Source organism: Athene noctua, chromosome 4 (assembly GCF_965140245.1).
Source record: "Athene noctua chromosome 4, bAthNoc1.hap1.1, whole genome shotgun sequence".
Taxonomy (NCBI): domain Eukaryota; kingdom Metazoa; phylum Chordata; class Aves; order Strigiformes; family Strigidae; genus Athene; species Athene noctua.
This window is the reverse complement of record NC_134040.1, coordinates 8,223,930-8,238,386: the sequence shown is the minus strand read 5'-3', so window position 1 is coordinate 8,238,386 and position 14,457 is coordinate 8,223,930. Positions and strand designations below refer to the sequence as shown.

Here is a 14,457-nt window from a genome sequence, read left to right as displayed (position 1 = left end):
GGAGGGTCCAGATCGGTCTTGATCTAGGCTGCTGCTCTGAGGCCTTAGCCTCTGTTGGGGCTTCCCACATAAATCCTTGTTTCTGTAGAGGATTTTGTAATAGAAAAGACCATCACTACATCCATTTCAGAGGAATGCTCCTAGGGCCCGGAATGTATCAACAGGCTCTAATTTCTCTCACTAGCCTTTCACCAGCTTTCTCCAAAACCCTCCTCTGTATCCTCATCCCCCTCCTGCCAGGTGTTCACAGTCTGCACTGATACGGCACAGCTGCATCACCTTGGGCCAGACTGCCATGAAACCAGCCCAGCTAGCAGAGACCTCACCGGGCTCTGCCCTGAAGCCTCCGGCTGGTTGCAGGGGAACTGCATGTAGGTGAAGTCCCTTTGCCTGAGCTGTGGGGTGGGTGCTGTGCTTGGCTCTGTACTTTATTCACCCTCACCTTGGTCTTTTCTTGCTAACTTGGCTCCAGACCTGCCTCTTATCTTGGTAGACTTTCAGGTAATTGCTGACTGGTGGCTGGCTCTGTTGCTATTACCAAGCTTGGGGTTTTCATCTGGGTGCTGTGGGAAGGTGCCCGTTGTCAGGAAGGCCACCGCCCCTTCCTGTTTTCACCTTCTGCTCCTGGCTCACCTTTCCCTGGTACCTACAGCCTCTACCCTGTTTTTTCTTTCTCATCTTGCTGTGGACTATGACTTCACTGTGCACTCCCAGCACCACAGAGTTTTCCCTGGACGCTGCTTGGAGCAGAACTTTCTTTCATGTTTTCAGATGCAAATTCAAGCATTATCCTTCTAGAAGCAGGATGTTGTTAATTATTTTGGTTTTATTTAGATGTAGCTGTCCCAGTGCATCTCAAAACAGACACATAGAGAAATTGCTCTCAGTAATTATCAGAATAATACCCTTCTCTCAGGGTGTGGTGTTCAATCTTTTAGCTGGTGACAATTGCTATGAGAAGCTTTACCCTGAATCCATGAAACTCAGTGGTGTTTTTAATGGTAGGTGGCTAGGGAACGAGGATCCAGATCCAGTCCTCCCTTGCTCTGATCTGGGGACTGTCATCTGGAAGGCTTGTTCTTACCTCCTGTCTGCTCTCCTACATGAAGCATTTTTAGCTCCACTGTGGTTGTTTCAGTTCCCACAGGAGAATGGGTGATGGGAATTGTGTCCTTCCAGCTCCCTTGCATTGAAATTGCCCGTGGCCTGGGCTATGTCTTGAGACAGGACAGGGGACTGTCACCTCTTAGGCTGAGGAGAGATCTGCAATTCCATCTCACCTGAACGTGTGCTCCAGCATTATAACTATTACATGCACCATGATTGCTGCTGCCCGTTTGAAAACAGTGATTTTGTTAAAGGTGTGTGTTTGGTGGGTGCTAGGTGAGGTGTGCCAGATCAAGCCTTCTCAAGCACTCATACAATTATTTTCCTGGGTCTCATTAGACTTAAGCAAGAACTCTGGTCTAGGTGGAATGGCCAGTGCTGCTCAGGCATGTACAGACCCTTGGCGGCCCAGGAAACTTAAGCCTTTCTTGGGCTGTAGTTTTAAGATACATAGACCTTCCTTGGGCTAGTTTGTGGAAAGCCCCTTTCTATGCCTATTTGCCACTATCCGTGGTCAGACTATGCTGTAATGGCATGAAGTTTTCCTATACAGTTAGCCAACTGTGTGAGTTTCACTAAGGGCAGATGTTGGGGGCTGCCCTTGGGCCACAACAACCCCCAGCAGCTCTACAGGCTTGGGGAGGAGTGGCTGGAGAGCTGCCAGTCAGAGAGGGACCTGGGGGGGTGATTGACAGCCGGCTGAACAGGAGCCAGCAGTGTGCCCAGGGGGCCAAGAAGGCCAATGGCATCCTGGCTTGTGTCAGCACTGGCGTGGCCAGCAGGGACAGGGAAGGGATCTGACCCCTGTACTCGGCACTGGTGAGGCCGCACCTCGATTCCTGTGTTCAGTTTTGGGCCCCTCACCCCAGAAAGGCCATTGAATGACTCGAGCGTGTCCAGAGAAGGGCAACGGAGCTGGTGCAGGGTCTGGAGCACAGGTCTGATGGGGAGCGGCTGGGGGAACTGGGGGGGTTCAGTCTGGAGAAGAGGAGGCTGAGGGGAGACCTCATCGCCCTCTACAGCTCCCTGACAGGAGGGTGCAGAGAGGGGGGATGAGTCTGTTAACCAAGTAACAAGCGATAGGACAAGAGGGAATGGCCTCAAGTTGCACCAGGGCAGGGCTAGACTAGATATTAAGAAGCATTTCTTTCCAGAAGGGGCTGTTGGGCGTTGGAATGGGCTGCCCAGGGAGGTGGTGGAGTCCCCATCCCTGGAGGGGTTTAAGAGTAGAGTTGACATAGTGCTGAGGGATCTGGTGTAGTTGGGAACTGTCAGTGTGAGGTTAATGGTTGGACTGGATGATCAAGGTCTTTTCCAACCTTGATGACTGTGTGATTCTATATGGTAGTATCATTTCAAAAGTCATGGTTTTAAATGACCAGTTTTCATCACTGAAGTACGGCTGTAGCATCCAGATGTCCTTACCTTTCCTAATGCGTAACCTACAGAGATGTTTACGTGACTTCCATGATTAAAACCATTGATGTGTTTAGTAACACTGGATATGCTACAAACCCAGTTGAGTCACCAGCCAGGTGTTTCCATGAGTGTTAGAGACCACCAGATGGCTATCTCTGCCAAACTATTTTGATACATGCTGATTTGAGTTTTTGCTGGCTGGGTTCCTGAGATTCAATACTTTGTGCTTCTGGCTAGTAGTGCCTTATAATTAGGAACATCCTTATTGGCCATTTCCACAGCCACTTTAAGTCAAACAGGTTTTTTTGTTTGTTTGTTTTCCACAAAAGAAAGATTTTTTTTTTTTCAATACTGTCCACTTTGAACTCACTGATGCCCTCTCTAGCCTGCAAACTGTTTTACATGGCATGATACATTGTCCATGCAGAACCACTTACAAATCCTGTGTCTTTGTCTTGTTTCCAAAAAGAAAACCACCCCAAAACCCCAAATAAATCTTTTAAACATAATTCCTAAGAGCTTTTAAGGGTTACAGTTTTCTAATAGAAATCTTCAGCTAGACCTGGTTTGCTAAAGCCAAGCCTCAAGTAAGCTTAGAGAAAATGGAATTGTAAGATAACATGTAAAAGATGAGTATGGGCCCATCATCCTGGCTCAGTAACTTCAGAGATGTGCTAAAGGACTGTTTCTATTCCAAAGCCCTGCTCACAAACTCCATACCAAGTTTATTTATGTCACTATGTGCTTTGTATTTGAGGGCCAGACCCTTCATTCCAACCCTGAACAGCACTAAATTTGTACACGCTATAGCCTTTTCCTTCCAGGCTTTTACTTCCCAGAAGAACTGTGTGCACGGAAAGAACAACCATGAAGTCTTTGCTTTCGGTTCTTGTTTTACCACAGAAACAGCACTAGTTATAAAAGGATAACTTAGATGCATCAGCACAGCTCACTTCAGCCCAGAATTACTGTGACCTTTTAGAAATACAGAACATTCAACCTGTATTACAACTGTGCACTTTAACAACACTCCAAGGGCCAAACCATCCAAGGTGTTTACGTACCTGGAAATCGTACAGCATCCCCAGTAAGAAGTATGTTATAGTACAATTGCAAGGGCATTTGAGTGAGTTATAAAGATAGAAACACAGAGCGGAGATCATGTGAATGATACTTGTATTTTTAATTTATTTTTTTTTTCCCAGAAGCCCTGAGGATCATAATAGAAAAGTTCCCATAGAAATGTCACACAGACAGTTTAGCAGCTAAGATGACTGAAAAGCTGGTGAGCTCAGAAACCTCAAATTTGTAAATTGCTGTAAGTGATGCACAAAGAGGTGTGATGTATCTAAAAAGTAGATTATTTTGAACTTAAAAGGATTTCTACTTAATGAAGGTATGCTGGATCTCTGGAGATTACTTTTTTCCTCCAGCAGAGCTACAGATAAACCCAGGAAAAGGCGAAAGCTCCCCAAATCCTCTGAATTAGGTCTGATCAGGTCTAACAAGAATGCTTGTTAGCAACAATTCATATCCAACTGGGTATATTCCCCACCTGACAAAGAAAGTTCTTGCAATAAAACCACAACAAAAAAAGGGAAATAGAAGAGCTTTAAAAAAGGTCATTGCTAACCTGGCCCAAAGTCCATGCACCTGTGTCTCAGCCATTCCCAAGTCACTTGCTGGGAAACCTTAATTCTGCAAATTATCTTTCTGTGTGAAAGAGGCACTCTAGAAAAACACCTTTTTGCATGGATGTGTGTTTTTAATAAATAAAGGGGGAGAGCATACAGATCACATCATAGGATCAGGTTTAACTGGTGGATTGGACACTCAGGTCCAGATAGGAAGTTTCAGTTGATAATTCTAGACTGAAAAGCATCATTTATTTATTTTACTAAAGGCCCAAAATGGGAACTCCATGGGGTAAAGTGCACCTACTGTTTGCTGGAGATCTTCTAGTGCTGACATTTCATGTCCACCGCAAAGAAGGGTTAAGTTCCACTGCACTCCTCACTTTTTATTTTTTTACAGGGAAGAGAGAAAATGTGTCTTATAAATGAACACCTTCAGCCTGTGCAGGCTCAGACATCTCTGGAACAGTGGCACAATGACCTTGGTGGCTCTTTTGAATGTTATTCTCCAAGATAAAACAGTTTCATTTAGACTGTTCTGGGATCCCAACATCCAATGATCTATACTACATTCAAATGTGCAGGGCTTTGTTGTTGGTTTTGATTCTCTTTTTTTTTTTTTTTTTTTTTTTTTTTGTGTTGTGTGTCTTTATCCTTAATCAGAAATAAAATCAGTTTCGCAGTTGATTCAACTGACCTGGTGAAGAACTTGGTTTGTCCTTGTCTACAGTCTCACCTGAAGCTTTTACTACCAAGTGAGCCATACCAATAGTAGAAGTGGCTTTGCTTCCAGTGCAGTAGATATTTTGAAATTCTGGCTCTTTATTATTTTATTTCTGGTAGTTTAGAAGTACCTCTTCTAAATAACTGTGTTGAAGAGGAAAATGTCTTCCTAACTGCAGAGCTCTCGCAAGATAAACTATCAAGATCCAGCATTAATTGTTTTCTAAGCAGTACTTGTGCAAGTCAAAAGGTATGTGGCAGAACTGTAAATTAGCTTTTGTCTGAGGTGGTCAGAAGCTACACTGAGGAGTTTATATCTCCTTTTTTAATTCTTATAGTCTCCTGATGCATGAGGGAACACGTCCAACATGTGAGTGACTGAGCCAGTGCTGTAGAGAATCCATTCTAATTTGTATTCAGTATTTTATTAAAGACTGTTGCAGTTCAATTTCAAGTTGATTTTCAAATGCTCTGTCCTCTTTCATACTCTGGATTTCCTTCACCCATAAGGCTGTATGAAACCTTGCAGGAGCACAACTGGTCAATGTTTGGTTCTGTACCAAACTGACTGTAGCCAGTAAAGCAGGTTTGGGAGATCTAGTTAAGGACCCAGCCAATGACAAGAAAACCACATTGGGTTCAGCTGCTTGCTCTCAGTATGCATGTTAACTCTCTGGAGTTAGAAGAGGCCAGATACTTGTGTTTATATCTGGATCCTTAGATGCACTCTCAGGCCTGAGCCTGATGTTATTTTAACTGATTCAAGACAGGTAGTTCACTAGTACAATATGCCACTTTAACAATTTTTAAACCTTCATACTTTCACTTTGTACTGGAGCTTTTTGATTATCAGTTAAACTGCAGCACTTCGAGTATCTTTACAAACTTTTACAACACATTTTCCAGATGTAGCTCTGAAAGATACTGGGATATTGTCTTGGGAAGACAAGAAGCAGATGAGGATGATGTTTGTCATTTCAGCTTCTTCACCAGTGCCACAGCTACCAAGTTTGAACTGGTTACTGGATTTCAGTCTGCTGAAATCAAACTCTACTCCATTTGTTACCTGATGGCATCAGTTGGTTTTGACTTTTCTTTTTTGTGTGTACACAAGAGGTCTTCAGAGGTACTGCAGGAGCCACTGTGCTGCTTGATGTGGTACACTTCCTAGCACAGTAGGCTGAGCAAATACTCTGTGTGTTGCTGTCTCCAGTAGAAATTTAATTGTTTCTAAGGCATCTTTTTTCTAAAGGCATGGAAGTGGAGGAAAATTACAGGACACGTACTGACAAAGGAGGTATAAATTACATGAGTCCCTTAAGAAGGAAAAAAGCCCCCCAAACCCGAACATTCTACACAATGTAAAAGTCATAAAACATGCTCTATATCATGTACATTTCAAATAATTAAGTGCATTCCTTTCTATATCATCACATCTTTGACAAAATTAACTTTCATTATCAAATAAGTTAAAGTCAAAAACAATTTTAAAAATTACCCCAGTAAAAATGCACCTAGCACAGTATTTTAGTGTAAACACGAAGATCTGAGATAAATGTTTTGTGCAGTTGCACTCTTGTAACAAAATGAAGGGCAAAGAGGATTAACAATTTAATTCAGTGCATAGTTAAACTGGTTGGCAAACTTCTCGTGCTTTCTTTGGTCCATTTGGTTCATTGCTTTCACCACCCGTTTCACAGCACCTCTGAAAGAGAAACAAACAAAAAAAATGAAAACAGTTATGTTGATTCTACACAATCTCAGAGAATGTTTATGAATATTGGGGGAAAAAAAATGAACTATGATTAATCACTACCAGGGTTCTGAACACTGCACTGATGAGGCTGAACAAATTTGTCTTGTTAACTAAATTAGCTGCCGCAATACAAATAGTTTAATTCAGCAATGATTTTATTAACAGGAGTAAACAAATTAAAGTCTTTCAGTTTAATGGCTGTGCATTCCACCCTCCTAGCATTATGTCTGATAGTCACACAGAGCAAGTTTGATTTTTAAAAGCACCTAACTGCTCTCAGGGAAAAATAAATAAAAGTATTTAACAGAATCTAAAAAACTCTAACACTCAGAAACCCTTACGAAATCCAACCTGCAGAATCTACAATGTTTTTGTGAAGGAAGGGCTTGCTGTTCAATTCACATGTAACTATAATGCATGCAACAACTTTCCTTTCACAGGTTACTAAAACCTCATTTCATCAGCTGTGGGCAGAGTAAGGCTCTTGCTCCCACCAGCAACATCCCCATTCCCGAGCAGCAACTATTTAATCCACAAGCACAACGCTAGTTTAGGAAGACACCAGAGACTGTCACGTATCTCTGTGCAGAGAGATAAACTACTGCTGCAGAGCAGCTAAGCGCTTAGAGTTTAGCATAGTCAGAACAGTACATCCACTTTCTTATATAAAGTAGAGGAGGATCTCTGCTACCTCGTGATGGACAAGCATTCGAGCCCTCTGCAGTGCCTGCTCTGCTTGAAGAAGGGTGCCTGCTCTGCTTGAAGAAGGCTCTGGAGTGCTCTTCAGATTCAAAGAGGAAATAAAGGAATGAACTTTGGAGCTCTTAAACTTTCCGGTGCTCCTAAATCTGGTGAAGGTTTGCCCCCATGTTGCTGCTCTTCATTTGCTGCCATTGTTTCCTCCCAGTAAAGACTGTGCTCAGAGATTTCTCTCCTTTTGGGAGTGACTGCTATGCTTTTGAACTGGGTGAAGACATCTGCATTTTTTTTCCCCTCCACAAACTTTTGAATGAACATCATGCAGCTGAGATTTTGAGGGTGAAAAAAATGCTAGACAGCATGAATAGGAACAGGAGATTCTCATAAAAGACAGAGAGCAGGCCTATATATCCTTTAACTGATAAGGCAGAGGAATAGGTTCATGAGGAGTAAGAAAGCAGAAGAAAGGCAGTAGCAGAAGCCAAGAGAATGCTCTGTTCATACATCTGCCCTCACAGAAACTTATGGCTGCAGCACTTACAGCTGAGTGCATCTTGCCCAGGGCACTTTGTTCTTCACCGGTTTCTAGAGTTCCTATTTTTATCGGTTACTTTAGATGCCTCTAGCACAACAGCTCAGAAATCTGAGGCTGATATTTGTAGGTGTGCTCAGATGTCACCCTGCCTTTATTTACAAAGAAGGAAGTTATCTCCTAACACATCTCTGAAAAGACCTGGATGCTCTGCCCATATGGGAAGAGATACCAGCTCAGGGCTTGGTATGAGGGACTATGTCCCATCTAAGGACATGGCACTGACTGAGGTCTCCTTTGATTTCTACACCAGAAATGCAGTCAGCAAGTTCCATCACACAAAGTGGATGGTTTCAAGACTAGGGCTATTAGACTCTATATTGTCACAGTCTGCATTTATCACTTCTGAGGATACTTCTGCAGGCTGTGCAGTAAAATGAAGACATGCACTTGGTAGTGCATGCCCCACACACTATTCCAGCTCTGCTCCTGTGGTTATCTCTGAGAAGCAAGCTGACTGTTTTAGCTAACTGCTCTCTGTAATGGCTTTATTGCAAAAGCCATTTTTAAACATCTGAAAACAAAGGATACTTCTTAATAATGCCTCTAAATGATGGGATTAAAGATTTTCTCAGCAGCAACTCTAATGAAAACCAACCTTATGAAAAAACACCTGGGAAGGAGGTATACTTTTAACAAAATTCTGCCAGTAAAGTTACCAGAGTAAGGAAAATGTGGTCATGGTTTTGCACTTCAAATATTGCCTAATTGGTAGGAGAAAAGTGAGCCTTTAGCAGTGCAGAGTGGCCTTGACACTTTCATGTCATGTAGGTTTTACATTAGCACCACTGGATTGTGCGATACTGTAAATGAAATGAGATCCCACTTTGATGATCTGTGTGCAATTTCACTTAACTTTATTGGCAGACGAGAGCCTGGGTTTATCACCTATACATTTCAAGTAATTTGGGGTTGTTATAAGGAGCCAAGGTTATCATCTTGTTTAGTGCTGCAAAGCATGAAACCTATTAAAACATGACAGGTTTGATTCCCTATGCCTGGCACTAACACACGCTCAAAATCATTAACACAAACCACAGCAAACCAAAAACAGCTTTTAAAATTTATTTTGTTAAAGCTGATATGAAATTCTGATCATTAGAAATGCATGTGTCTGACTTCTAACTAATATCAGGTGACATGAGAATTTAACAGAAAATGTGCTATTTCTGTAACTAAAAGCAATGTGGATTTGGCTTTGTTATTATAACCATTACATCAGAAAAGGGGAAATAGAGTTTAAACAAATATTGTGCCTTGGATGCTGTTCAACTCATCCACTATGTCTAGGGAATAACCCATCATTAATGAATTTATAATAATAATTTTGCTTTTTTTGATTTGACAGCTTTACACTTTTCACTTTCCTTTGACTACTTCATTTTTGACATGTGAAACTCTTTAAATAGCTGCAGCTGCTTTCCATTTGATAAACACCAGAGTATGCTTAGGTGAATTTATGTTGCAGCCACATCTAACCAAGACTAGGTATCAGAAATGGCATAACAGAGTGGACCTATGGAGATACTAGACGTTCTAAACCCCATTCAGGTTGGTGGGTCGGTAGGCTCCCACTTCCGTATGAGCGAGCGTGCCTGGTTTAAAGCTAACTCACATATGCCTACGTAAATCATGGATACACCTTTGTTCAGCCACCCAAACAGTTTCTTCTTGAGCTAAATGTAGGCCAAGAGCTACTGCTTGCCAGTGTGTTGGGGGGAAAGGGAGATGTATAGAAACAGCACCGCTGCAGGAAGAATACTGTGTCCACATGTCTCTGGTACAGGGAACAATCATCTCCAAACTCTTACACTGAAGAAAGACCTGCAGCAGGTTCCAGTCCTTGATATTTACAAAAGATAGCAGAGGTTAAGTGAACAAGGACCATAACACAAGGATCCAAATATTTTTCTTTAACAGTTGAATGCATTCTCAGTAAAGGAGGAGGAAAATGCAATGGCAATCTGTCACTGAATAATACACAGGAAGGGATCACTGTGTGTACATGCTGGACGGCACTACATAATTTATTATACCCAAGAGTGAGAAAAAATACACAGGAAGCCCAGGCAGCAGTCACAAGTTTGGGAAGGTCTCTAAGAATACACCAGAGGCATGAGGGCAACCGTCAAGACACTGCTGTACACCAAAAAGCCAAGGGGTTTTGACAGACCCTTTTATTAAATGTTCTGCTCAGGAAAGCCCATCTTAGGCTTTCAAAAGGAAAAACTTCATTTTCACTCCATCTACACTACTACAGTGTGTCTGATGCTGTCAGTTGTGTCACTCCGAATACATCATCTTCTTTCCAGATCCAGTACTATCAGTACATATAAAGTAGCATCCACCTGATCAATAAATGATCATCCAGAGAAGCCACTAGAGCAATTAAAGGATTTAAAAAAAAAATTGAAAGAATAATAATAATAAAAAAATCTTTCATAGGGAAATTTTTTAAGTTAGCTGAAAATCAGAGATATAACCTTGGTTATACCTGCTACTCTTTACCCTCCAGAGATATGGAAGGCACTCCTGCTCTGCAATTAGCCAAGAAAGTTGTTTAGTAAGTGAATGTTAATGTAGAAACAAAAAGTACCATTGAAACAAAGGGAACCAGCAATTTAACAGGCTTTAGAGAATGTAAGCATCTTACTTATTGAAGACTTTCTTCTCAAGCCGGGAACGAGAAGTATTAGACTGCTGCTTCAGGTCTGTCAGATTTGGGTATTTTTTCTTCTTCCCTTTCTTTTTTCCTCCTTTTCCATTATTTTTAGAGGAACCAAGATCCACTCCTGTAGCTGCTTCAACTTCTCTCATGAATTCTGGATCTCGCCACTCTGTTAAAAGAAAAAGCATGCACTTTGAAACTCCAAACCCAGGTAGAATTTGCGGACTCCTAAGGCAGAGGTTCTTGTCACCACTAGGCGAGGGCAGAGTCACTGTGCTGTAAACTGCATACACGAAGGACGGGGAGGATAAAGCAGTTAGCCAAAACAACACATCTTGATGAAGAAGCCCTGCCACTCTGGGATTAGTATGTATTATTAGCTGCTATAGATAAAACTGTTCTGCAGGAAGACTTAAGTTTTCACATTAGCGAAATTCCAAGAAAACTATTCCATGTAGGAGAGGTGACATAAAACAGTCATTATTATTTAGAAATGGAACAAAATGCCAACGATGTAGCTGAGGAACTTAGCTCCAGAAATAAATTCTGAATAAGCTTACAAACAAACCTAAAAAAAATTAAATATGTCAACTTTCGAGCAGAGTAGGGCTGACAATACTGTAACTTTTCTGCATCAAGGAATCGTATTTGCTGGTGTATCTGACGCCTAAATAGCATTCCTGAATAAGACAACATGACCCTGTTGCCATAAGCCCAATTTTGCATCTGAAAAAGATACTACTTTTTAAGTATCCCACATTTCCTCATTTGAATTATCTAAAGCAAGTTTCTTCTCTTGACAATAGCACAACAGTTAATTTAACTAATCCAAAACATGTTTTTTACAGTTTTATCAAAACCTTAACACTTCAGAATCCAGCCATATGCTGTTAATGGATTCTGATCATAGATGCCACCACAGGAAAAAGCCTCAACAATTTAGACTGTGAACTCTTTGAGGAAGCCATGGTCTTTCACGTTTAGTGTAAAGTCTTGCATATTAGAACAAAGAAAAAACAGAAAGTAATAATGTAGCTAGACAATGGGTATCTTCAAGGGGAAATTTAGAAAAATAGCATTGCATTATAAAGATTTTGAGCATATGGGTTGGAAAAAAAATGTAGCAAGTACCACTTCAAAGAGTAACACAGTCCAAACTCGCCATAAGTGTCAGAATTCTGTATTTTAATAACCAGTAATTGACAGTCATTCATCATATAGTTTCCTGTATGTCAGATGGCCTTTCTTGCCTGCAGAGATTGTACTAGCAAATGTCTACTACCCTTACTTAACATCTATGTAAATATAGAAAAATAAACAGTCCTAAACAACTACACAAGTTCACTTATACACCAAGATGGTCACTGAGTGTGACAAATATTGGTAACAACACTTCAGGAAGGTCAGAGGCAATGAGAACATGGTGTTTAGGAATAGCAGAGCAATTTTCCAAAGAAAGGTTAGATCTAACCTACTATGATACATGAAAGCAAGGACTGATTAAAATCCAACACACCAAAAAGCACAGGGAAAATGAAGCTGTGCAAGAACTGAGCAGGAAAAGTATAGAGGGAGAAAATACAACACATATACTTGATAGATCATAAGACCTCACAGACTTCTTTTTTTTTTTTTTTTTTTTTTTTGAAGTGAAGGAATACAGAACAGCACACTTCAGATACAGGAACGATTAATCCAAGATTAAGGAAAACTGTCTAAACAGTTTATCTCCCAGTAATAAGAAGGCGTCACAGTTTAGGAACCCAGTGAATGGAGCAATTGTTTAAACACAACGAAAAAATGCTGGCATCCAGTAGAGAAGAAATGAGCATTTGAGTAAAATGAAGGAGCAATTTAAAAGCCTTTGAGAAAAATCAATAGAATGCCAGGGAAGAGCAGCCTTTTTGAGCATTGATGGGCCCCTAAAGCTCTTCATACATTGTTACTGAGTTTAGCAGCAGGGAAAAGAAAATTACACAGTTTGCAAGGGTAGGCGGGAATCAATACTGTAGTTAGTAAAGAGATGCTATTTCACATCTGACTGGCCAGCGGCCTGCCTTCACCAGCCTGTCCTGATACCTGTTTGTTAACAAGTCACTAAGGGCTGAAAAACCAGATACTCTTCAGGGTTGACACAAAAAATAGGCACTTAATTTGCTCCTGTGTGCGAACTATTGGAAAAGGATGAACACTGCAGATTAGCAGGTCAGCTTAATCCCACCTGATTCATTGTTTCAGGACCGAAGGGCCCAAAGCACCATTTTGTGGACATTAGCTAGAGTTTAAAATTTTACACTGTTAAAAAACGCTCTATAATAACAATGATAGTGTTGTCAAAACACAGTCATTATGACACGAACTGCATTACTTTTACATAATTGTTTTTCCCTTCAATCACACAAGGATGAAAATCCATCCAATAGGAAAAATATGTAGGAAGAATTCTGGTGCAGTTTAACCATGCAACTGATCCCCAAATTTTAATGTTTTTTCAAACTGTTGTCGTTAGCAAATGATGTTGTCAATCATAAGACCAAAGCACTCACTGTACAGAGTGGGTTCCTGCTTGTATATTTTCCATAGCAGCACTGCTCAGACTTGCTTCAAGTCTTTTGTAAATTAAAAAAACCCCAAACCCCAATGCAAACCAACCAAATACCCCTCCCAAACCACAAGCCCAAAACATGCAAGCAAAAGACTATTTAAAAAAAGTTGATGAAATTATTGTAAGACAAATATAAAAATAGGCACAGAAAAAAGCAAACAACAAAAAGCAGTGGATAAGAGTATTTAGTGACATCTGGTATACATATGGCTTTAGAAACCTGTGAGGTTTTGTCCAATAAATTACGTGACATAGTTTGTTCAGTATCTCCCCAGACAGACAGGATGGACCTTTGTATGACATCTCATCTTAACAACGGCACTCAATAATGCAACGCAGCAATGTCAACACTGGTTTGGGACTAACATACACATCCTTGTGGGCCAGAGGTGAGAAGCCTCTAACAACACCAAGCTGACACTGTAATAAAAATAAATATTACGTCTAGCTTCAAGCAATGGCAATTTCACAGTGAAAAAAAAAATCAATATTTTTCAGTGCAAGTGATTTTTATACTGAAGTATAAGTTTCTAGTTTGAAAGTAGTCACTCAAGAACACCTACTAGTTTAATTTGCCAGTTTTAGTTTGTCATAACTAAGTTGGGAACTTCCCTTTTTAGCATACCACACACAACCCTGCCCCAGTTTTGCTGTGACAGTCCAACTGTGCCCATGCTGTCGGCTGGATGACAGTTTAGAGCACTTCACTCCACCTGGACAAGGATGGAAACTGCCTGCAAACGCAGCACTTCAACACATGCAAATACCAGAAGGTGTTCAGTAACTGCTGCATTCATGTGGTGTTGGTAATTGCCAAGCACACTCAGAGATGGCCAAATTGGTATTAAAGGAAACTGGGCGGGTTGGTTGTATGTTTAAGTGCACATTCATTCGACATAGATCTTTTCGGATAACAGATTGACAACTGTTTGTTATGCTCTGAAGAGGTCTTGTGGAAGGTTCTGTAGCCTCACTAATCATTTATATAACAAACTGGTGAAATACTGAGTCAGAGTTTAAAGGAGAACTAACTCTTTAAAGGGTGTATATTACAAGATATCAAAATTATAATGCCTGTGTGTAAGTTTAATTCAAATGCAGAATTTAATTCAAACGCAGAATACGTACCTAGAATAAATAGCTTAAAACAGACAATACTAAGACCTGTTGGAGGAAGGCAGATAAAAGCACTGAAAACAAATCTGTCCCATCCAATTATACACTGTGTCTTTGCTGGATAGATCTTTCTCCCAC

General features: G+C 40.8%; 1 protein-coding gene across 2 annotated transcripts in view; it reads right to left on the bottom strand.

Annotated features, from left to right (window-relative positions):
• Positions 1-4,751: 4,751 nt before the first annotated feature.
• The window catches only part of UVSSA (UV stimulated scaffold protein A), a 54,776-nt gene continuing 45,070 nt past the window's right edge, over positions 4,752-14,457 (bottom strand). For both annotated transcript variants that reach the window (XM_074904365.1, XM_074904366.1), the window contains exons 12-13: positions 10,584-10,767; positions 4,752-6,588 (exon numbers count right to left, since the gene is read on the bottom strand). In XM_074904365.1, coding sequence (XP_074760466.1) covers positions 6,495-6,588; positions 10,584-10,767 — 278 coding nt within the window. In that variant the 3' untranslated portion in view covers positions 4,752-6,494. The remainder of the gene's footprint in view (positions 6,589-10,583; positions 10,768-14,457) is intronic.